The sequence below is a fragment of the Crotalus tigris genome, unplaced genomic scaffold (genome assembly GCF_016545835.1).
Source record: "Crotalus tigris isolate CLP2741 ecotype Arizona unplaced genomic scaffold, ASM1654583v1 scf7180000017666.379230911805:20528666, whole genome shotgun sequence".
Lineage (NCBI taxonomy): Eukaryota > Metazoa > Chordata > Lepidosauria > Squamata > Viperidae > Crotalus > Crotalus tigris.
In genome coordinates this window covers 17,290,385-17,316,446 of record NW_024096552.1, presented here as the reverse complement: position 1 = coordinate 17,316,446, position 26,062 = coordinate 17,290,385, and the positions used below count along the sequence as shown (strand labels likewise).

The window sequence follows — 26,062 nt, the reverse complement described above, 5'->3', positions numbered from 1 at the left end:
AGATTTTAAATAGAGAAGAAAAACTTTGAAAGAAGTTCAAAGATATGTTTTCAGTTGGTCTCCTCTTCTGGATATTTTTTGCAGATTTAGCATGAAATTATGTAGTCAAATAATTTTCAATAAATCTGAACAAGAAGGAAATAATCTATAAAGAACAATAGACCGGAAAAGTATGATACTCTGATCTGAAAGCACTATGCTGATATCACCACAGCTGAAAAACCCATTTGTGTAAAGCAGAGTTCTACACCTAATAATAATCAGAGCTCCAACACCCATTTTCTAATGTGTATACAGATCTAGGAAACAGATTAATTAGAGAAGTTTTTAATTTCTCCACATTACAGTATGAGGCTCTTGTAAAATTCAGACCTTTCTCACATATGTGGAATATAAACAATGAGATATAACGACAAGCTTTCTTTCTCCTGATGCATGCATGACATTATATCTGTATAATTGCACACACACAGGGATCTCTTCCTCCTAATCTGGCAGGAGGAATAGTATTCTCTACTATTCATGCTTTAACTTGATAAATAAATATCAACTTAATATTTGAAAGATGTCCATGACTCTGATTACCTTGGTTCTTACCATCTCTTTTTTAAAAAATTTGCATTTCCAATTCTCTACCAGAAGACAATGACAGCTGCCTTCCCACTCTGAAATTACTAATTAAAATGATATAGTCTCCCTGCTGCCTCAGTGACTTCTTGCTTCCAACAAAGAGGTAACTACCAATCAGGAGGTAGACAGCTGCACACCTATGGTTGTTTTACAGAATAAGATCATGTAGTTGTTTACACTTAGCTTTAAAGCAAACATTTTGCTTCAGTCAAAATGTACTGACAGAAATTGGCTCCAACATAACATTCTCACAGTTAGGGTCTTAATTGCCCAGTTTAAAGTTATATTCTGTATTCAAGAACCCTGCATTCAGCATCTTTTTACATCTCACAGTTAATTATGAGAAATGTAAAAAGATGGTGAATGCAGGACTCTTCTAAAACAAGAGAAAATATTGTTTGATTAAAGCTTTGGTTATATTTTTTCCTGTGTGGAGGTTCTGTTGTTGCTGAATGCATTTTAAAATGCATTGACTGTAAATAATTTAAAATCATTTCATGAAATATAGCAATTGCCATAGTATATTTTGAATGTGACCTTTTTCACTTTATTCCTTCATTCACAACTATATTTTATATATATATAAAATGGAAGTCATTATGATTCCAGAAAAACAGCTATATATTATTTGGTTGTTGTAGTAAAAAACTTTAAAGGGTTTGTAATATTTGAGAATGTAAAAATATTCATATTCTGTACATTTTAATGGATTTCCTGATTTCTGCTAATCTACTTTGTTAAGTGAACTATATTCGTGGAAAAATCTGCTACATTTGTGAGTTTCTAAAGTATTACCGGATATTTTGCTTCCATGGTAGGTATTAAGGATATACAAAACTTTCTCAGCTTGAAACAGTTATACTATGTGTCCTTTTTACATGTGTTTTGTTCCAAATTTGTGAGACCATGCATTGGTTTTATTACATTCTTGAATCAAAATAGTCATTTTTCATCATATTGTTTTGATATTCTATTCCAACAGCTGGGAGGAGAGCATTAGAACATCGCAACTGTCAGGCCTTTAGCATAGGCTATGTCAGGAGGCAGATATCATAACTACAGGAACAATATGTTTGTAGGATATAATAATAGAATTTTGAAAACCTGACAGATTTTTTTTTCTTCTACCTCATATACCAAAGGAAGTCAAGGCAGGGAAATTTGAGTGTTTTTCTCTCTCCCCCCTATCTTTCATGGCTAAACTAATGTTATTGTAACCATCCTTGCATTCCTTATTTAAGGTTATTATTGAACTCCCTTATGCCAACTTAACTAATACTGATTTTATTCTTGCTATTCCTACTGGAATTGGAGATAGTGAGGAGGTTAGGGTGATTAGGGAAAAACTGTAGTTTCAAAAGCATACCTACAGAGGCAGATGTACTCACTGATTCACCTGGGTCAAAGTATTGATATTAGGCATTATTTTGGATGGCTGATCATAAACAAGACTCTTATCTAGAATCCAGAAGCAGTAAATGCTCCAACACTGGAAGTTTTTAAGAAGAGACTGGACAACCATTTGTCCAAAATGGTGTAGGGTTTCCTGCCCGAGCAGGGGGTTGGACTAGATGACCTCCAAGGTCCCTTCCAACTTTACTACTACTACTACTACTATTATTATTATTATTATTATTATTATTATTATTATTATTATTATTTAAAGCCCAATAAAAAAGGTAAAAGAGTCCCTGTGGATTTTACTCCACTAGTCATTGCCACCTATAGGAGGTAGTACTCATCTCTGTTTCAAGACCATTGAGCCAGTGCTGTCCAAAGACATTTCCATGGTCATGTGGCATGGGTAATGTCACAGAGAGCTGTTACCTTCCCATCGAAGTGGTACCTATTTATCGACTTGCATTTGTATATTTCGATATGCTAGGTTGACAAGAGCTGGGGCAAAGATGGGAGCTCACCCTGTGGTGTGGAGGTTGGGTCTCAAACCTGACAAGCTAAAATCTTAACCACTGAGCCATGTTGCCCTCCCCATAAACCCCAATCCCATTAAACATAAAGATTTAATGGGAACTATCTATTTTGTCTGGTATAGTTAAATTATTGTGTAGTTTTTGTGTCTCTAATGAATTTATTTATGCTGAGTTTCAGAAAGTATTTAAATACTAGTTTATTGGTTTATTATAACTCTAATTCTTTTTTTAAAATTGCCATTGTCCTAATTTTAGTAGCATTCCTGTAATAATATGATTTTGTAGCTATTTATATTAAAGTAGGTACACATACATAGGATACAAAAGTAAAAGCTGCCTCTTCCATAGCTGATTATAGGAATTTATTTTATTTTTTTTAAATAATCAACATTTTGGCCAAAGTTCCTGTTGGTTGAGTAGTGAGTAATAAGCAGCATGTGCTGCCCAGCTGCTTTAATGATTTTGTTCCAAGTTGTCACTGTTTTCTAAAATCAAAGTGTTTTAAGTTTTGTTCATTGAAACATAAGCTGTTTTGTCCCAAACATATTTTCTACTCAGTATATATCCCTAACATACCCTACATCAAACTTGAGGCATTATCTTCTTAAGGATTATCAGGAATAGTTTGTGGGAAAGTCACAGTGATAAATATTAATAAAGAAAGAGCTGTAGATGTAGAGAGTAGGACTCTTTGTAGCTTGAGCAGCAATACAGGTTCAGACGAATATATGTAATTTTTTCTCATATTAGTTGCTGACTGCAGTTTTAACAGATTTGTGATACAATTACCATATATTAAAGTGTATATTCTATAAGAAATAGAACGGCATTTATATTTTGGATTGACCATCTACCTAACTTAATAAAAGAGTTTAATTAATAAAGTTATCTTCATTTACCTGAACATTTAGTAAGTCTACAAACCTAAAATCTGAAGTTTAACAATATTGTTAGAAAAGTTTCTAACATATGTTGAAACATCAAATTATAATCCAAATAGTCTTAATTAATAAAAAACTTACCCTCACTAAGTCAATAACAACTTAATGCTATATATTAAATAAAGATAAAAGTGCTTGGAAAAAGATCTACTTTAGCAAACCCAAATTTTAGTTGTGATGTAAATACCTTCAAACCTATTTTATTGCCATGATCAATAGCATAACTATTTTCATATTGGTCTCTTAATTGATTAGTGTTTTGTCTACTTACTGCTACACCTGTCTTAAAAAGGAGGTAATGAACAGTCTGTGTGACGTCTGCTGCATGCATTAGATTGTGGTATGGATTTTTATACTTGCTATAGCCAACTTCCAGAGCTTCCACAAAGGAGACAAGAGCAGAAATTGGAATCTATATATATAAAAAAGAGGGTAGATTGTGAACAACTTTAGCACAGTAATAGATTGATTTAACTTTACCAAACTTTTCATCAGCAGTGTTTCGTGTGCTTGAAAATTCTGACATTCTTTAAAGCAAATGCCATCACCCAATTGTATCTTCTTTGAGTTATATAATGTGCTCTATGCCTCACTAATATTAATAAATACAAATTAAAAGCAACATATCGGCACTTTCTTTCAGAATTAAAATGTTTAATCTATGGATAATAGGTGATTGACAGGGTAAAAAAAACTTCATCCCTGTCCTGTTTTAGTTTCAATATAGTTTTTAAAATTTTAATCTGTGTAGTTTTAATATTTTAGTTATTTTTCTTTTTGTTTTATATCTATTAAGCTGCTCAGAGACACCTTACAAGAAAGATGCAGCATAAAAAAATTATTAAAAATTTAATACCTTCATTGTAACATTATAAAACTAATTTTATATTATTTAAATTACAATAATATATAATTATTAACCATTATCCTGGTTATGGAGAGATATGATTATATAATAATGATTGAATTACTCTAGATCATGGGTTAACTCATTTATAAATTGGAAGTACATTGTTATATATATATATATATATATATATATATATATATATATATATATATATATGCTGGAAAAATACGACTCCTGGGCATGTCTATGATACAAATAAAATACGAACACCAGGAGAGTATAAATATAAAAATATACTTTGCTAAAAGCTGCCAAGCTTTCGTTTGGAAACTCCAAACATCATCAGGGCTAAGGACAGAGCAGCTTTGCTTCTAGCCAGAAAATGGGAGAAATTGACATGCCGTATTTCAGCAAGCTATCGTAAAATAGCGTTCCTACACTCCTGCATCCGAGAAAACCTGCCACTTAAATCATTGAGGAAGAAACCCATAATTGACTCCATCGAATGCCAACAAGCCATCCACCAATTTCAACGCAAGACTACACGGGCCCTCATTAACGACCAACATAGGCGAGTCGGAGCGTTGAAACAATGGGTCCAAGACTGCCAAAGGCAATGTGAGGCCATGTTATCAAGACATCACCTCCAAGAATTGATTCACCATATTGAGATGGTGGAGAAGAAAACGAGACAAGAAACAGCAACACGTCTCAGTCACAAGATGAACGCATTACGTAAGTTAAAATATAGTAACAGCTCTATGGGTGGACTGGTCTGTAACCTCTCTTCTAAAATACTTACCCATTCATAACTCACCTTGCTGCAGTGTGATATAGGCCATAACCTGATGGACGCTAGTGCTTTAGATTTCATAGCGGCCCTAGAGCCAGCTATGTACAACATAGGGGGGGATGAAGATACTAAGAGTTCGATAAGACAACAGGTCACTGGGCTGCTTGCAAGCCATAGATACCATCACGTGCTATCTAGGGATGAAACCCAAGCCCTTCGGCAACTTAAAAGAGATGATAGCATTGTTATACTCCCAGCAGATAAAGGGAGGGTGACCGTTGTCATGGACAAGACGCTGTATACCACCAAGGTGCTCGAACTCCTCAATGATAGAACAGCCTATAGAATAGTTGAGAAGAATCCCTCAGTTACCCCTAGGAATAAAATCAACAAACTGCTTAATAATCTTAAACACAGTAAGAAAATCAGAGATGATACCCTAAAGAAGATACGCCCCCGTGACACGGCGCTTGCTAGATTTTACGGGCTCCCAAAAATCCACAAGGAAGGCACCCCACTTCGCCCTATTGTGTCATTTATAGGTACCGCTACATCGGGATTAGCGAAGTGGCTCAGCACTCGTCTAGGCCACCTTGTGGAAGGTAGCCCCACAACAGTCAATTCTGCAGAAGAATTCCTCAACAGAATTAAGACCCTTAGGGTGGAGGATGATGAGAGAATGGTATCGTTCGACGTTACCTCCCTCTTCACCTCCATCCCCCAGGACTTAGCTATTTCAGCCCTGGGAGAGCGCTTGAGGAATACAGAATGGAGCCACCACCAGGACTCCCTTCAGACAGATGACCTCCTGCGATTAGTGGAAATATGTCTCACCACCTATTTCACCTTCCAGGGTACCATCTTCGAACAAGTTAAAGGGACACCTATGGGTTCCCCCATTTCTAGCACTATAGCGGAAATAGTACTCCAACAGCTAGAACACAGGGCTATGGCCTTATACCAACCCAAATTTTGGGTTCGGTACGTGGATGACACGTTTGCGGTTGTTAAAAAACAATATGTAGCTACCTTTATGAGAGTACTAAACTCGATCTGCTCCGACATCCAGTTTACAGTGGAGGAAGAAAAACAAGGTCAACTAGCCTTCCTGGACGTGTCAATATACCACCAGTTGGATGGGACGTTACTTACAGGGGTGTTTCATAAACCCACCCACACGGACAGAATACTCCACTATAGGAGCAACCACCCCGTATCTCATAAAGCTAGCTGCATTAAAGCATTGTTTAAGCGCGTGGACTCCCACTGCAGCACTGAGGAGTTTAAGAAGAAAGAAAGGCAATACCTCTTCCAGATTTGTCAACGAGGTTTATCAGACAGTACGGTTTTACACCCCAGTCCCGGAACAACGAAAAGAGAGAGGAACCATTATTACAAAGAATGCGTGTCTCTTTGCCATATATTAATAACGTCTCGGAAGCAACAGCCAGACTGCTGGCCCCCAATGGAATAGAAGTGGCCCACAGACCCAATCAGACATTACGGTCCAAAGTCGTTCACCCCAAGGACCCACTCCCTGCCATGGATAGATCAGCAGTAATCTATAAAATCAATTGCAAGAACTGCGATGGCAGTTATGTGGGTGAAACAGCTAAGCGTTTAAGATCTCGCTTGCATGAACATCAGTTAGCTATAAGAAGGGGCGAGCAGCATTCTCAATTGTGGATGCATATGGCACAACATGGCCACCAGTTTGACTTTGTGAATGTTCGCGTTATGTCTGAGGATGCCACTAAGGGAGGCCGGCTATTGAAAGAGGCATGGTATTCCAACAACGATGCGGTGAATCGTCACATTGACTTACATCCAGCACAACAAGCATTGAGGAAATGGGATTTTAAACACCATGCCAATCATTATAAGCGGTCTGAACAATGCTTGTACAGCTGTAAATGTGACAAGACACCTGGCCTCCATCCTGAACAGATAGATGGAACTTTGGCTAACCCTCGACACTCCAGGGGCACCCCCGTTTCGCCCGATCAACACCACTGTCAAACACACGTAATCATCCACCAATGGAAGACCTCCCCCTTCCCCAATATCACCACGATAGACCCCCACCCCTGGAACTTAACAATAACTTTGGAGAGTGTGGAAGATCCAGCATGAGGAGTCTGCAGCCTCACGCTGTGGGTAGGGGGGAGAAGAAGAACGAAAGCACGGCTCGATTGCCTAGGCATACGGTGAAAGGGAGAGACACGGTGTTCTGTCTGGACCCCCTGCAGACAAGGAATACCCCCACCAACAATACAGCCCCCTCCGGGACGAATACTTTGAAGTCCCCCCAAAGACGAGCACAGGAGAGGAGAGTGAGAACGCAGGGAATCAGAAGGCAGAGATCTGGAGACCTGGTGTCCACCTGAATACCGTTCCTATCAGCAATGGGGAAGAGCATGCGATAGGGAGGAGGGGGGATGATGAATTGAGAGACGGAGTAAGCACCCGATCACGCAGCAAACAAATGGAACGGTGGAGAACTGTCGACACGAAGATTGCCAGGACGGAGGAGGAGGGCATAGACCCCCAAATATGCAACACCCGTATGAAAGTTACTTATGACAGTGGAGGAGTGAGAAGAAAGGATGTGGAGCAGGGATTGAGAAAAGCATGTGTGTGGGAGAGCGTCTGTGAGCCCAGGGAAGCTTGTAACATTGATAGAGGAGAAACAGATGCCCCCAGGGTGGAAAATGAAAACAAAAAGGGGAGGAGGGTCAGTACTATGGAAGGAAATAAGGATAAAGGGGTGATGGAGGAGATGAATGCCAGTAATGAGATAGTGGAAGGAACAATCCGGAAGAACCATAGAAGGAAGCATAAGGAGAGTAATAAAGAAACATCTGGAACACTAATTAACCGGCCGGGACCGGTGACGCGGTCCATGAGCCGGGTGCAGATGCCGGCAAAACCCATTTAAGTCATCATTGTTTACTGGCTCCTTAGCCCTGATGATGTTTGGAGTTTCCAAACGAAAGCTTGGCAGCTTTTAGTAAAGTATATTTTTATATTTATATTCTCCTGGTGTTCGTATTTTTATTTATAATATATTTGTGTGTGTATGTGTATATATACATACACATACACATACACACACACACACACACACACACACACACACACACACACACACACATATATATATATATATATATATATATATATATATATATATATATATATATTGTGTTTCCACCTAAATCTTTAAATTTAAAAATTACATATTCACATTTAATACTTATTTTGTTTTTTGGAAGAGAGTTTTTCCTTATTTCTTCATACCAAGATGCCAAGATATTAAAAAATGGTCCAAGAGATTTGAATGAGTTAGTTTGAATAACATAAATTCCATCAATTTTCTAAGAGTGGCAATGTATAATGGAGAATACTTTACTTTTACTGTAATTGATATTGAGGCACTCTCTTCACAATAAAGCAATTCCTCCAAGGGATCACTTACGATGATGGCCATGTCACCATGATAACTAGAACCAAAAAGATTTTCTAACCAATATAGGATGATGAAACTCTAATATTGGGCTTGCATTAGAAAATTTATATAAAAATTAAGAAGAATGGTCACCCAAATATACAGTAGCCCCGCTTTACCCCTTTTCCAAAAGATAAGAAAGAAAAAAATAGAGAATGCCCTTGAGAACCAATTTGGATCTTCATTATAATGTTCCATGGAATTTCATAATTAAAAGAGAATGCAGTTATTGATCAGTCTCTTCTGAAGGCAAAGAGAGTTTCTTCTTCATTAATCCATATAAGACAATATTGCTGCATATCTTTTATTAACAGTAATAAATAACCTTTCAGTTGGGGAATTGTAAGTACAACATCATTACCATATAATTTCAGTTCATGTCCTTGAGTTCCTAATTTAGTTCCAGACTTTATAACTTCATGATATTTTCACTGATAATAGTTCTAATGGTTCACTAATAAAAAATAAAGGAGGATAAAGGATAAACAATCTCTCCAGTATTGTGGGGTAAGTCACACTGTAGTTGTTAAATGAGTTTTGCACCTCTCTAGAATTGTATTTGGTTCACTGTAGTTATGAAGTCAATGACAGTATTCACGGTAATCACAAATTCTGCTCAATTCCTATTGCAGATAAAGAAAGTATTCTATTATTTTGCTTTATGGAGTAATATGGACATTTTTGCATGAAGTATTTGCTATATTATTTAAGCTTCAGATTCTGTAGACATTTATTGTATGTTCCTGCTACCCATAAATAAACAAATAAACAAATGCTGTTTGATCTATTATCATACATATATGATAATAGAAATTGGGATGTATTGAGAGGGGAAGGATAAACAGTCATAACAAAGGATTAAATCCTTCATGTAGAATGATAACAAAAGCACTTGTCTGGGATCTGTGAAGAATTAAGTTCTTTTCCTTTACTTCCTATAATGGCTATGAAGCCAAATAATACTCTTGTTACCCAAAATGCAGATGGTTTTATGGAACAACCACTTATGTTAATTAATCATATTTATATTATTATAGCTTTTGCATTTCCCCATTAGAGAACACACAATAATTCTATTGAAAATGAGATATCAATATAATGACTGGTGAAACATTGTGCTCCCTATTCCTTGCAAATCAACATCACACTCAAAGCCATGCCACTAAAAATGAAAGCTCATCAGTGAGATGAACAGATTCAGAAGAGACTGAAATGGAATAAGTCATTGAAAAGGTTTTGTATGAATTTCAGTTTCAGGGGGAGTCTGCAATCAGTTATTAGAGGTTGTCAAGACCACGGAATATATAAGTCAGTCACAGGCAGCAAGAGATGAAGAATTGGATGCAGGATCTCTTGACAGTCTTAGAGCCCATATGGCTAAGTAAGGAACAGGTACTTGTTGCCTGTGGAAACTGTGCTACTTGGAACTTGGACCAACAACCCATGTCTGGCCTTTTGGAACTCACATTGAACTTTGGCCATCTATACCTCTTTGGAAACAAGCTATCAAAACAAACAAAGGATTGTGACCTTTTTTTTTTGTATAGGTGTGTTTGCACATATGTCCTACCTATATTAATTAAATCCTTGCAAGTAAAGCTCCTTGCAAGTACTCCTTGGAGTGTGTTCATTTTCTTCTCCACACATAGAATTCAAAATTTAGAATGGGGGAGAAATAAGCCACAAATAACCTGGATAAGAATAGGAAGCAAAGAGTATTGAAAATAATAAAGCCAAAAAGCATGATGTGGATGGGCCATAATTTTGTGGGAAGTCTTCCTTTGGCAAAGCCTTTTAATACTACTAATTTCATTCCATGTATAATGGAGTCATAGATTTCTGAAATTGCCCAATTTTAGTTTATTACAATAATAAGAACAATCTAAGAAAATCAGAGGACAATACATTGCAAACAGTAGCCAAAATAGAAAATAACAATGACAAAAACTCCAGAAATATAAATTACTGATATGTCACTTTTCAATAATCTATGGAATAGGAGAAAGGAAAAAGTATTAGACTACCAACCTTGAAACGACTGATCAAATCATAGCGTGTGAGCAGTTCATAGAAAATAAATTTTAGTGCATGATCCCCACTAGCATCATTTAATGCAAATACATCAAATGACCACTTGTCTACATTCTGTGTGGAGAGAAAGAAAGAGCATTAGTATATTTTCTTCACCATCTGCACACAAAGAATACACACACACACACACACACACACACACACACACACTTTTTAAAGAAGCTTCAAAGTATGGTTTTTAATATTTATTTTTTTTATTACTTTAATATGAAATAGATGAAACTCAAGTACTTTGGCCACCTAATGAGAAGGAAGGACTCACTGGAGAAGAGCCTAATGCTGGGAAAGACTGAGGTGACTGGATGGAGTCACTGAAGTGAGGTAGATGGAAAATTGCCATTAAGAGAAATAATAAAGTACTTTTGAATTATATTTTAATTAACAGAGGTGATGTTTTGAAAGCATTAACTAATACTACTAACGGGCTGAGTGTGATGACCTGTGTGCAATTCTATGAAGAAACATTTTTACAAGAAGTGCCAACCGAAAGTCACAAATGGTGTAAGATATTACACGTGTAGGGGAGTGTGGCTTTCTGCACATTGTATAAACTTCCCTTTTTCCTATGTGTGTTGTCTCAAGATATGAACTTCTCTCTTTTAGTGTGTTAAAGGTAGATAAGAAGTCATCTATTAGGTTAAGTGTGGGCGGCAAGCTGTATAAAAATGACACCCTCAGAGTAACTCAGGGTTCAGAATCTGTCTTGTGAATGCTCTGAACCATTGTGCACAAATAAAGCCTGTTTTCTCCAACCCTTCGTGGTCTTGTCTTCTGATGTAAGTATCGTGGTTTTTTCCACAACAGAAGCACTAGGCGTGAGCTTAAATGGACTCCAGAAAATGATAGAGGCAGGAAGGCCTGGAGGAACGTTGTCCATGGGGGTCACGATAGGTCGGACATGACTTTGCAGCTAACAACAACAAATGAAATAGGTAATATGTTCTGTTCTGACAAAGCCAGGAAGTCATCTATTTGTGTTTCAGAATTTGCTACTTCAAAGGACCTGCAACAATGGCACTTGATTGTGGCTTATTGTGGCTGACACACTCCAGCCAGAAAAACTGGCAGAATTTAGGATCCAAAGGATCATAAAACCCACCCACTCCATTCATACTTTTCTATATCTCCTACCTACAAGAAAATTTAAGCCATTCACTATCCACAGTGGTTTGTGGGTAGAGGGGAAATGGCAGATAGATAAATAAAAATATCCTACTCTGCAGTTGATGTGACATTTATTTTAACATAGTCCTCAATCACTGTAGTGGTCCAACTAAAAAACAGGATTTTTCTGCTAGTGTTGTATTTTGATTTTAATGTTTTGAATAGTTTTTAATTTTTGTGTTCATTTTTTTTTCATTTGTTGCATGCTGCCTTGATGATTTTATAGCAGAAACACAGAAGAAATAAATACAAAATTCTTTACTTTTTAATTGTTACACAAATTACTAATCTCATTTTATTATTATGTTAATGTGAAAGAATCTTCATCAATGATTTGGACGAGGGGATAGATGGGGAAATCATCAAATTTGCAGATGACACCAAGCTGGCAGGAATAGCCAACACTCCAGAAGACAAGCTTAGGATACAGGAGGATCTGGACAGCCTTGAACACTGGGCACTATCTAACAAAATGAAATTCAGTGGTGAAAAAAGTAAGGTTCTACATTTAGGCAAGAAAAACCAAATGTACAGGTATAGTATAGGGGGTACCTTGCTCAATAGTAGTAACTGTGAGAGGGACCTCAGAGTCCTAGTGAACAATCACTTAAATATGAGCCAGCAGTGTGTTGCAGCTGCCAAAAAGGCCAACATAATGCTAGGGTGCATTAACAGAGGGATAGAATCAAGATCACGTGAAGTATTAATACCACTTTACAATGCCTTAGTAAGGCCACACTTGGAATACTGCATCCAGTTTTGGTCACCACGATGTAAAAAAGATGTTGAGACTCTAGAAAGAGTAAAGAGTAGAGCAACCAAGATGATTAGGGGACTGGAGGCTAAAGCATATAAGGAACGGCTGCTGGAATTGCGTATGTCTAGTTTAATGAAGAGAAGGATGAGGTGGGACATGATAGCAGTGTTCCAAAATCTCAGGGGCTGCCCCAAAGAAGAGGGAGTCAAGCTATTTTCCAAGGAGCCTGAAGACAGGACAAGAAGCAACGGATGGAAACTAATCAATGAGAGAAGCAACCTAGAACTAAGGAGAAACTTCCTGACAGTTAGAACAATTAACCAATGGAACAACCTGCCTCCAGAAGCAGTGATTGCTCCAACACTGGAAGATTTTAAGAAGAGACTGGACAGCCATTTGTCTGAAATGGTATAGGGTTTCCTGCCTGAGCAGGGGGTTGGACTAAATGACCTCCAAGGTCTCTTCCAACTTTATTATTATTATTATTATTATTATTATTATGGATCATCGCACAGTCAGCCAGATGTTCAGACTGGATTTGGCGTTTTGTCTACCTATCGAGTCCTTACCCAGGACCTGGAATAGGCAGATGTGGATGTTTGATGGTATTACAGGTATCGTCGCAGGATGGAAGCAGTTCCTAGCAAGGCCGCCTTTTGCAATTGACTAATAGCGAATTTGTCAATGCCAATGGTGTTCAAGTGGTGCTCCAGTTGTTTTGGGATTGCACCCAAGGAGCCTATGACTATTGGTACTACCCTTGCTTGCTTTTGCCACAGTCTTTCTATTTCTATTTGTAGGTCTTTGTATTTTGTTATCTTCTCCAGTTCTTTCTCTTCTATTCTGCTATCTCCAGGCACTGCCACGTCCACTATCCAGACTTTTTTGTCTTTCTTATCGACAATTGTTAAGTCTGGGGTGTTATGTTGCAGGTGCTTGTCTGTTTGAATTCTGAAGTCCCAGAGCAGTTTAATTTTATCATTTTCTATGACTTTCTCTATTTTATGATCCCACCAGTTTTTGCTTACAGGCAAATGATATTTTTTGCAGATCTTCCAATGCACTATTGTTGCTACTTTGTCATGCCGCTGCTTGTAATCAGTCTGTGCAATCTTCTTGCAACAGCTTACCAGGTGGTCCACTGTTTCTTCAGCTTCTTTGCATAGGCGGCACTTACTGTCTGTTGCTGTCTTCTCAATTTTGATTTTATATGCATTTGTCCTTAAGGCTTGGTCTTGTGCAGCCAGAATTAGTCCCTCGGTCTCTTTCTTCAATTTTCCTGCTCTTAGCCATTTCCAGGTCTTGTTATTATCTGCTTTCCCAGCTATTTTTTTAATGTACTGGCCATGTAGAGCTTTGTCTTCCCATGCCTCTATTCTGTTCTTCATTTGGTCTTTCTTGTAGGCCAGTTTGGTCTCTCCAGTAGTCAGTAAGCCTTCCTGATATACTAATTTCAGTGCATCTTCATTATTATTATTATTATTATTATTATTATTAATCATTTTCCATGTTTTAATTAATACAAAGAAAAGAATATATATTGATAAAAAAGAGATACTTTATTGCATTACAAGTCAGAAAAAATTCATTTGATATTACTGATATATATTTAATTATATTAGAAATGAATATGCCAAATGAAATTCGGCTGTAAAACTTCCTGTTGTGTTTTCAGACTGAGTGAAACCACCACAAGCAATCAGCAAAGCACACAGTGGGCAGAATCCTTGTTGTTATAGTATCTATCACCTAGTATTTTCAAATAATGCTTTGAAAATAGAAGTAAATAGTATCACTGTATTTAAAATGATTTAAGTTACCAATGCATAAACAGAAGAATAGTGATAAATGAAAAATGTTTATTCTATATAATGTTATCATTCGGAAATTGTATGGTCTTTCCTAATTCAAATTCAAATTCAGATTAGCTGAGCTCACTCTGGTTGATCATTCAATTAGTATTTAACGAGCAAAGTTCCAGATGCTGAGTCTATTTAAAGTTTAAACATGTGGGGCCGATTTTGAATTTGAGGGCTCTATTTGTAAAATCTTTTTTTCAAAATTATTTTTGAACAGATGTTATGATTGTCAGTTTAACAGCAGATGCTTATGGGTTTTTTTACTTATAGGTACCTATTTTGGAATAAGCAGGTACAATGTTCAATATTGTTGTGTTTAGATTTGATTTAACTAATCAATTTAGAACAGACCTAAAAAATTCACAGTCCTAATCTCAAGTGTTCCAAGATTTTTATACAGACATGAACCTGGGCCTGGTGGAAAAGACTCAAGTCAGAAAAAAGACCATATGTGTGTCTATCTCTCTCCAAAGTCTAGGCAGAGAATTTTTTAATATGATCCATTAATTATATTGTTTTCTTGCTTTTTCTCCAAGAAGTCATTTTCTTTACCTTAAAACTCTTCTATGAGGAAAATTAAAGTACAAGAATAAGCAGCAAAATTAGTATTTAATGAGCTGATGGATGATCTCTGGCGGGCCTGAGACAGAGGTTATTCCTCTGTCTTGGTGCTACTTGACCTCTCAGCGGCTTTTGATACCATCGATCATGGTATCCTTTTGCGATGACTCGAAGGGGTGGGAGTGGGAGGCACCGTTTTACGGTGGTTCTCCTCCTACCTCTCTGGCCGGTCATAATCGGTATTGGTGGGAGGGCAGAGGTCAACCCCAAGGCCCCTTGAATGCGGCGTGCCACAGGGGTCGGTCATCTCTCCCCTCCTATTTAACATTTATATGAAGCCACTGGGTGAGATCATCAGACAGCACGGGGTGAGGTTTCATCAGCATGCTGATGATACCCAGTTATATATCTTCTCCCCGAGCTCTCTCAGTGAAACGGCCGATGTGATGGGCCGTTGCCTTGAAGCCGTGAGGGTCTGGATGGGGGTTAACAGACTCAGGCTCAATCCTGACAAGACCGAGTGGCTTTGGATGTTGCCTCCCAAGGATCATGTCAACTGTCCAGTGTTGACTCTTGCGGGGGAAAATATACCCCCTTCGGAGCGGGTTTGCAACTTGGATGTCCTCCTTGATCCACAGCTGAATTTGGAACATCAATTGACGGCTATGGCTGGGAGGACCTTTGCACAAGTTCGCCTATTGCACCAGTTGCGACCCTACCTGGACCGGGAGGCTCTCCTTACAGTCACTCACGCCCTTGTCACCTCACATTTGGATTACAGCAACGCGCTCTACATGGGGCTACCCTTGAAAAGTATTAGGAGACTACAGTTGGTCCAGAATGCAGCCGCGCGAGTGATAGTGGGTACTCCTCGATACACCCACGTTACACCTATCCTCCGTGAGCTGCACTGGTTGCCTATTGGTCTCCAGGTCCAATTCAAGGTGTTGGTCATTACCTTTAAAGCCCTATATGGCTCAGGGCCAGGCTATTTGCGAGACCACCTACTACCTCATAGTTCCCTACGTCCGGTTAGATCCCACAGGCTGGGCCTCCTTCAGGCCCTGTCGGCCAAACAGTGCCATTTGGCGGGGCCGTGGAGGAGGGCCTTCTCTGTGATGGTGCCCACGCTTTGGAACTAGCTCCCCCCGGAGATTAGGATCGCTCCCACCCTCTTGGTCTTCCGTAAGCTACTTAAGACCTGGCTTTTCTGGCAGGCCTGGGGTTTATAAAACCTGACCCCTGGATGATTGTCTTTGTACTGTTGTTTTGTTATGTTTTATGTGTTTTTTATTGTTAGCTGCCCAGAGTCCTTCAGGAGTGGAGCGGCTTATAAATTTTAAAAATAAAAATAAAATAAATAAAATTGCTGGCTTATCCTCCACAATTCCACATTTTTTTCCTTTCCTTTTTTAATGAAAGCATAACTCAGTCTACTTAAACATCAGAATGATTATTGTAGTTAGCTTAGCTATCCCTTATCTTCAGAATGAAAAAAATATCAGGGCTTTCAATTGCCTTATCTCCAGAAAAAAAAATTCACAAAAACTCTAATGGAAATATCTGAAAATTGATTTCATTTTGACCTTTGTCATTTTATTTTGCACCTAACCATAGACAGTGAACCTACATGTCTGTAATAATGCTCAAAATATTTAAAATTTCAAAGTGGACTCTTCTGATGCAATCTTCAGACACTACTGCAGGTACTTCCTATTTCCCCAAAGTATTCTAATTGTGGAAAACAAGATGACTAAATTTCATATGTGCATATGTATGATTTGGCTTCAGCTGTAAAAGAAGACAAAAGGGCAGTTCTTCCCAGGAAGTTTGTAAACTGTAAAGTTGTGTTAGCCTAAAGCCTAATAAGAATATTTTGATAGGTACCAACATCTATGAAGAAATAATTTGAATATGTTTTGAGTATGGGTGAGTATGTACATACTTTAGGAGGTCAACCAGACTCAAAAGGTAAAGCAAGAATTTCAAAATCTGGTACAAGGATGTTATTTAATGACTACTAAAAATATTTGCATTCAAATCCACAAGAATGTTGGCAGTTTAGTTTCTAGAGCTAGTAGGCAATATGAAGACTTAAAATCTGTGATATTCTAAACTACCACATTAACATTCCAAATGATAAGAACAATGAGCTATCTTCCTGGAAGCCAAATTCATTTATTTATGTTTATATTTCCTAGTCTGCTTTTCACTGATAAAACAATTTCACTACAGTGGAGTATACTGTAATTTATTTACCCTGGGCATACAGTTCACTTCTAATTGAGCCAAAAGGAAAAAAAATTGAAAGATTTCATAGGAAACAGTTATTTTCAAGTAAAGAAAAGAGGAGCTGAAGTATTTCCTTTTGTCATAGTAAGGAGAATTTAAGTCCAACTGAATAAGTGCAATTCTTTTAATATGGGTCACACTAATATTTCTTTATATGAATAGGTAAATGGGATTTAAACTAACATCAGTTACAAATATTCTTAAAGCCACATACGATTTTTAACCCTACTAGTTACAGTGAATTCAGGTCACTATGTATTTCATTTTATTCTTCTCTCAAATAGACATGAAGTCTACACCTGAGTTTTCATTATGGTGTTTCTCAATGTGTTAGGATCAACACAAGATTTGAAGGATTGCTCCATGAAACTCCTTCTGTGTACAAATTCACTGACAAGCATAGCTGACCAAGGATATCAGTCATAAGAACGATGCATTGTAATTTTAATTTCCTTATGTAGAAAGAATGTATTTAAATCAGGGATCGGGCCTGATCAACATTTACTAATGTCAATAGTTGAGTTCTGGAACAGTAGTTGAATGGGAATTCTTCCACTCCATTTGCTGACTCAAATAATATTTTATACTGTAAATGTCTCAAGCGCAAACAAAATTTCAGTTCATTTTAAGGAGAAAGACCTACTGGAATGTTGTAATTGCATGTGAAAAAATATTCATTTACACAGGAGATCAAGCTGATTGCGAAGTGATATACAGTGTTTCTTCACTACATAAAATGGTCAATACTAGACAGTTTCATCATAATTTGTTAAGATAACATAGATGTGTGCAAGAAGGGAGGGGGAAAGTCACAAAACGTACATTATAATGTAAACTCTGCCCCTTATACAACACAAGTACAAAGGTACAACTTGTACTGAGTGGCAATAATGACATATCAAAGTTAGGATTGGATGCCTACGATGATAAAATATATTGTTCATATTTGTTTCTTTAAATAGATTTCATTTAATATGAGAATAAAATTTAGAGAAAACAAAAGATATACTACAGAAACCAAATCAAGGCTATAATATTTAAATATTTTATAAGAAAAAAACTATTCATTGATATTACCTTTAGTGCTACGATTACAGCTGGGGGATAGCTAAGTCCAACCATATTGGATGTACGCCGGTACATTCTATCACGATAAAAATAATGTGTAAGAAGTGTAAGAAATGAAAATTAGAGCATACCTAAGTTCTTACAGTGGATATGACTTATCGAAGTAAAAAATTTACCTTTGTTTATTTCCTCTTTTTTCATAAATTTTTAAAAGATTTTAATTACAATAGTAAAAACAAATGCAAACTACACTGAGAAAAATAAATAGAAAGATTAAAAAGATTAAAGAAAAAGGTGGAAAAGAAAAAGAAGAAAGTAATTTAAAGAAAAAGAAAAGAAGTAATGAAAGAACTTCCAATCTTCATTACAAGTTAAGACAAATGTAATTACTCTTCACCCCATTAAGTTACAAACAAATATCTTTTCTTCCCATAGTCTAACCTTTATCTATATGCACATCTATTAACCTTTCCCAGAATATACCTATTTTGTTTCTACAACAAATATTTATTTCTATTAACAAATAGCTCCCAATCATGCCTAATGCTTTCTACGAAAATGCATTTTGCATATTAAGTGCAAAATATGTGTTGTGATATAATGGGTATAAAATTTACTACCTGTGTACTAATAGAAACTATCCTTGGACACTATCAGATTCTCTGTCTTTTCTTCACTTAAATGGGCTGATGGGCTACAAAGAGAAGCATTAGTAGCCAGTATCATGTTGATTGGCAAAAATAATTGTAGGTCTTAAGTCCTTTTCTTATTTCTTATTTCTTATATCTTTTCTCCCAAAATGCAAGATATACTATGCCACTAACAATAATTAACATTAATTATGCATTCTGTCTACAATTACTATTTAGGGACTGACTGAACTGTAGATTTTATAACTGAAATATCCAATCAAATTTTTGTATTTATTGTTCTTTTCTCCATTTTTAAGTAAAAATTCTAGAATTCTAGATAACTTGAAAATTTGTATATTATTTTGTGACATTTTATTGGTCCTAATAAAGCAAAGTTTGAATTTCTTTTCACCATCAATCAAAAGAGCTATGATTGCTTTCTAGCTCCCACCCATTAAAATAAAGATTATTAGTAGCCATAATTTCCTTTTTCCTTTTCCAAGCCAAACAATGGATTGGATTCTGGTTTATACCAACAATGGCCCACTGAAATCAATGAGAATAAAATTATCTTCTTAAATCAGATTTCTTTTTATGCATTCCACTTTAAATAAGCTTATGTTTTAATCCAATTTATTATAATGAAAAATAGTTGCAGTATATATGTATGTGGCCATGATATGTAGCCATGATTTTTGCTCATGGTTGCTTATTTTTGTAGATCATAAGAAAGACAACCAGTTTGGTGTAGTAGTTAAGGCAGCAGGCTAGGATCTGAGAGACCATCAGTTCTAGTTCTACTTCAGGCATGAAGCCAGCTGGTGACCTCTTTTCTTGGCCCTAGGAATTAGGCAATGATAAACAACTTCTGAAATCTTGCCAAGAAAACTGCAAGGACCTTTTCAGGAAATTGCCATCAGTCAAGACTGACTTGAAGGCACTAATTTTCATTATATTATAAGAATTTACAACAATTGTTCTAAGATTTCCATTCCCAATTTTGCTTGCTTTTTTCCCCTCTCAAAAAAAAAATCAAATAGCCTTTATTCAAGATTAAAGATCTCTACCCACTGCCTTTTACCTCTCAACAAATATTCCCGCTTGAACTGCATGAACAATGCTTCTGAATCGTGGCTTTTCTTCACTTCTTCTTAGCATCATACCCATTTGTCGGGTGAAAGTAGAAGCCAGCCAGTCGCGTACCTCTGAAGGCACAGAGTCAGACTGGATATCACTAAGCTCATCTTCTGTGTCCAAGAGGCGCCTGGAAAGAACAGAGGAAAAATTATATTAAGTAACAGTTATCTTGAAACAATATTTTTCCAATTGTCAAACATGTAAACCCATATATAAATCTATTGGTTAGTGAATTTACTACTTTGTTTTATTCTATTTCATTCTGCAGAAGAGGTAAATTTAATAAAAACTGCTACTTATATTGTGTTTTGTCTGTGGACAACAACAATACCAAAGTACAAAGTACCTTATTTTTTAGAAGGCACAATAATCGTGTAGTGCATATTATCTTTTTAGGGTTGTTCCTGATTAAAACTGCAATATATCCAGGACTCAACTGTGCATTTATACTTAGCATATTTTTAAATGCTAGCTGTTTAGCCAAAATGCTTGTCTGATATCTTTTTCATTCTTTTGACATTTCAAAAGTTCAAGATAAGAGAGATTTCCACAAGTTGAAAAGAAGGCAAAAGAAAACATAAAAGCCCATGGTTGTTATTAATAGTAACTTCTTAGTATTTAAAAAATAAAACTATTTCATTCCAAATTCTTCTATAGTTTTTTCCAAAACTTTCAAGACTTCTATAACAGCAGACTTTAATACTGAACTGGAATGTCTTCTTTATGGAATGACTTTGGCCTACTCTTCTCAATATTAGACAAATGACAAAACACATCTCCTTCATCAAGTTTTGAGCTGTTAATGGTTTTAATGATAATGATTTTAATGTTGATTTCAGTTGAATTGAATTGCATTTGTTTACCATACAGTATGTTGCTTGCATTTATTTGTATGCTGCCATAATGTGCAAGGTTAATAAACTATAATGGTGATCATAATTTAAAATGTCCATGGTAATCATTTACATATCCTGCTAGAGACAGAACAATAAATTAGTATTGTTTCTTGAATTAACATGAAAATATAAAAATTGAATATAAATTGAATATTTTTATATATAAAAATAAAAGGTGGCAAAGTTGACAAGCAAATGTTTAAATAATTCTAAACTAAATGCATTCTCTGTGCCTCTTTATAGAAAAAAAATCATTTCAATCTTGTGCTTTGTGAGTGAGGCCAGGTAGATAAGTTTTAATTTATGTCTTATTGACATATCATTTCCATCTCACAAAAATGAGAATAGCTGCAGCTGTTAGACAGGAGAAAGTGTTTGATGAAACCTTGGTGAAATAATACTGGAATAATGTTAACATTTTCATTTCTTAAGATAACATGTTTACTGATTGTTCGTGGTATTTCTAGGAACACAGACATGCCCTTTTTAAACCTTATTAGAAGAAAAAAAATTATATGTATGTAATATGCCCTATAGCCTAAAAATATTATGACATATTGGGTTAAAAACAAAACAAATAGCTATACTGAAATAATTATCTCACCTAGTTTCATCAATGTATACAGATTCCAACACAGTAGCTGCATATTCCAGGTTCTTTTTTAGATCAACCACAGAAGCCTCTCCCCTCTCCAGTTGTTTTACCAAAGATCGTAATCTGTGAGAAGAAAACAAGAATTTGATTCATAGAATTCTGTTTCTCAAATTTTATGTGCTATTAGTGCAACTTAGTATCCCCCATAAAATTCAACTTCTTGATAACACAGTCATAACTGTATTAAATGAAGTCTACTATAAGGGGGGGGGGACAAAAACCATAAAAGATGCTATCTAGATTATGATAGCAAACCTACTGATATTAATTAACACCACCCTAATAGAAGGTATATTTTCATTAAAGCTTTTTCAATATGGCTTATAATGTAATTCAGAATGAGCAGGTTGTCAATATCTGGCTGAAAAGCCCAACCAAGCAGAACATCAGAACCATTGCAAACTTCTAATGATTATTTTTATTGAGCAGAATCAAACGGGTAGGGTCAAAGGGAAGCTAGTTCTCAGGAAACTGGTGGGAAGCAATTAATTAAAAGAACAAAACTTTTCCCACCCCTTTCTGAGAGTGCAGGTCACATTGTCTCAATACATCTTTTAGTAATTGTTATGAGAACAGATTTTAGTTTTGACAAAACAATTCTTCAGCAGCTTCGGGTTTCACACTGATAAAGGACACCTGTAGATTCAAAGCACTCTTCCTTTCCTCCCCCCTCTGTTGGCAAGTTAGAAGCATGCTGCGGTCCTAAAGGCAGTAGGGTTCATAGCTTGACACAGGAATCAACAATTATTCTTAGAATCAAAGAAATAAATGAAGAAAAGAATTTGACAGTATATATTACAAGACAAAATTTATTAAAAATATAGAATCTTCTAAAAATATGAACAAGTTCAGTGACTGCATTATTAATTTCACCATTAAATGCCTTTTATTTCAACACAGTTTTCAGCACTACAGCAAGAAGCTTTACTTGTAAACACCAATATGGCACATCCAGATTGATAAAACAGACTAAAGACATAGCAAGAACTGCTCATTATAGGAATTCCTACAAGAATAAAAAGTAGTATCTAAAAAAGAAGAAGGGATATTAAGAAGGACAGTAGAATTTGAAATACTTATATAAAGCAAGATCATTTATTAGAGTATGTATATTACATCATTTTAATATGGTATACAGATAGAACAAATGAGAAAATATTTGACAAGGTGCATATAAAAGTTCAAAGAATTACAGGCAGTCCTTACTTACTGATGGTAATTGGTACTGGGAACTCTGTTACTAAGTGGCATAGTCATATGATGCAATATCCTGTGAGTGTGCTGATTATGACTACAGCTCCAGCACTCCCAGTTGAATCCTGCATTGTTGCAACATCCTATCATCATCTGATTTGCTGCCTCTTACTAGCTTCTCCAGTGAATTTGCTTTTTTGGAAATCAACAATGAAGATCATAAAATGCAGTCATGTGCCTGCAGGATACTGTGACACCATAATTGTGATTATGAATTGAGTGCCTGAATTGTAATCATGTGATCTTACTTACTATAAATCTTATAATATCATTAATTTTATCAAAAGTTTTCATACTGTTGAATGAACAGTTGACAAGGCAATCATCACAACATGGAAAAGATATCAATGAAAATATTATATTATTTTTCAGGGACCAAAGACAGGGTTTATCGTCTAAAATCAAACATGTTGTTTGATTTTTATGAGGATACATCTGCATTGGAAAAAAGCTGTCATTAAATAATATGTTGTTTTCCTCATTTCAAATTTTATGAACAATATGTCAGCACTCCTGGCCACAATTCAGTAATAAACCAAGGTTTCTTGATTTTCCACAGCTTAATTCAACTTCTAGTCTGGAACTTGGCAGAACTGCCACATGCACAATAAAAGCTCTTTTACTGGAATCAAGATTGATGCCAAATGAAATGGTTTCTTCCCTATTACCACTGCAACAGTACAGTCTCTCTGTTATACCCACATATGTTTAAATCTATTGCTTTTTCTTCACACTCTTCATAAATGAATGGACTCTTTGCCTGGTGGCCTTGAAACCATTCAATGTTGAATGTTTATGTAATTTACCATCTCTGGATTGAGAAACTCTGGCTCTTGCCTTAGCACTTATACAAAGAGGGAGGCAGGAAGAAGAGATAGTCATTGCTTCAGTAATAGAGGCGGTGCTTAAATGACAAGAAGGAATGGAAACTGCATGCTTGAACCCAAGCCTGAATAATAATAAGATAAGATAAGATAAGATAAGATAAGATAGCCTTTATTGTCATTCTTTTTACTGTGGGCACAACGGCACACATCAAAAATGAAATTTAGTTGCCCATTCTCAAAGTGAAACATATACATGACGCACAGCTAAACATACTATGAACAACATATGTATAGACCCACATCCCTACATATACATAGCAAATAAATATTAAATACTGCCCATCTTGAATATATAACGGAAGGAGGAAGCTTAAGAGTTCACAAGGTTAATAAAAAAAAGAATTTAAGGAAATAAGCATTATCAAACAGAGGTGGGAAGGGTTGTTCCAAGCATTATAGGACAATAAAGAGAAAAGGGTGGAAGCATTTGAAGGATTAGGTAAGATTCAAATTATAAAAAAATGATATATTTCAAAGAATGATGATCTCAAGAGATGAATCCTATCTACAAAGACTGAAAGATTCAGAAAAGATCAGGAAGTTAGAATTAAAGTTTGCACTGGATCTATAAGTAGATAGGAAGGAGCTTTACCACAGTTGTCTGTAAGAATTCGCAGGTAGAAGAACAGCAGGGAAGACTGTGCCAGAGCTAACCTTGGCACCAGTGGTTGGATTCAAATATGTGAACAACCAGTTCTCTGTGTGGATGCCGCTTCCTGGAGTCTATTCTGGACCTGGGCAAAAAAAATTAGCTACTGGTTCTGCCAAAGTGGTGCGAACTGGCTGAATCCCACCACTGCTTGGCACTATCTAGGTTTTCAGTAGCCTAGATTGATCCAGTGATGGAGAGCAAGCTGAGTTTCAGAGAATGAAGATCCAGGAGCTGTAAGACTATTCAGTTGAAAGGAAATGCTTCATAGAAGAAAGAGGAATATGTTTTTTCTCCTGAATAGACCTTCTTGTCTTATATTCAAATTCCGGCACTTTTTTTGATGTTTTTTTCAACTTTTGCAAGAGCTGTGCTACTCCCCTGTTGGCTTTCAAAAGCCAATAGAAATTGCTGCTGAGCACGCCAAAACACCTGGCCGGCAAACTTTGCATATGTAAGTTGTCTGCAGCGAAGGCGAATTGGCAGGAACTTTGCACCTCTCCCTGCTACCCAACTACACCATCTCCTAGTTAGTCCCAATATCAGAACTGTTCTTCAGAGCAGAAAAGAAATTGATTTTATTGAATTATAAGCTATCCGAGTCCACAACTTCATAATATCTGATCTTTTTAATTATTTACTTAGTTTTAGTTTGGTTGAAGAAAAAATAAGTTCTGCTTGATAATTCAGAAAACAGAAATCCATTCATATAAAGGGATATAAAATATTTCTTGAAACAAGATGAAGCAGTCTAGGTTTTAGCAAAAATCTCTTTTAAATTCTAGATAGCAGTTGTGTGTGTCAAGGAGAGGATGAAAAAAAAAGTTTCATGGAAATATTACAAAAATGGAAACTGTTTGAAATATGAGTACCTTGGCCTATGACATTTATTGGCCTAACAGTAATCTGGGTTCAAATTTCAAGAAGCATATAGATAGATAGATAGATAGATAGATAGATAGATAGATAGATAGATAGATAGATAGATAGATAGATAGATAGACAAATATCCATAAAAATACAACTCCTGGGCATGTTTATAATACAAATAAAAATACGATCACCAGGAGAATAAAGGTATAAAAAATATACTTTACTAAAACCACCAAGCTTTCGTTGGGGAGGCTCCCAACATCATCAGGGCTGAAAAGCCAGCAAACAATGATGACTTAAATATGTTAAGCTGACATCTGTACACGGCTCTTGGACCATAGATGTCACTGGTCCTGGCCGGTCAGTTTGAGTTCTAGGTGTTTCCTTGTTACTCTCCTTACATTTTCTTACATCGTTCCTCGAAATCACTCCTTTTGACGTTTTATTATTGACCCTTTTCTCCCCCTTTTTTCAAAGCCATTAGTTCTGCTCCCATTCCCTCTTCCGTTACATACTTTGGGGGTATCTAATTCCCCTCTGTCAGTGTTATAACTCCCATTAGGATCATAGTTATATCCTTGTGTTTCTTTGGGCTGGGGGGTTGACGTTCTCCCTCTGTTTCATGTCCTTATCT

At 36.3% G+C, this 26,062-nt stretch overlaps 1 protein-coding gene across 11 annotated transcripts in view; it reads right to left on the bottom strand.

The window, feature by feature from the left end:
• PDE1C (phosphodiesterase 1C) overlaps positions 1 to 26,062 on the bottom strand; it is a 335,588-nt gene that overhangs the window by 84,277 nt on the left and 225,249 nt on the right. For all 11 annotated transcript variants that reach the window (XM_039336835.1, XM_039336836.1, XM_039336837.1 and 8 more), the window contains 5 exons: positions 21,715 to 21,828; positions 20,159 to 20,341; positions 18,455 to 18,521; positions 10,682 to 10,798; positions 3,774 to 3,914 (listed from right to left, as the gene is read on the bottom strand). In XM_039336835.1, the coding sequence (XP_039192769.1) occupies positions 3,774 to 3,914; positions 10,682 to 10,798; positions 18,455 to 18,521; positions 20,159 to 20,341; positions 21,715 to 21,828 (622 nt within the window). The remainder of the gene's footprint in view (positions 1 to 3,773; positions 3,915 to 10,681; positions 10,799 to 18,454; positions 18,522 to 20,158; positions 20,342 to 21,714; positions 21,829 to 26,062) is intronic.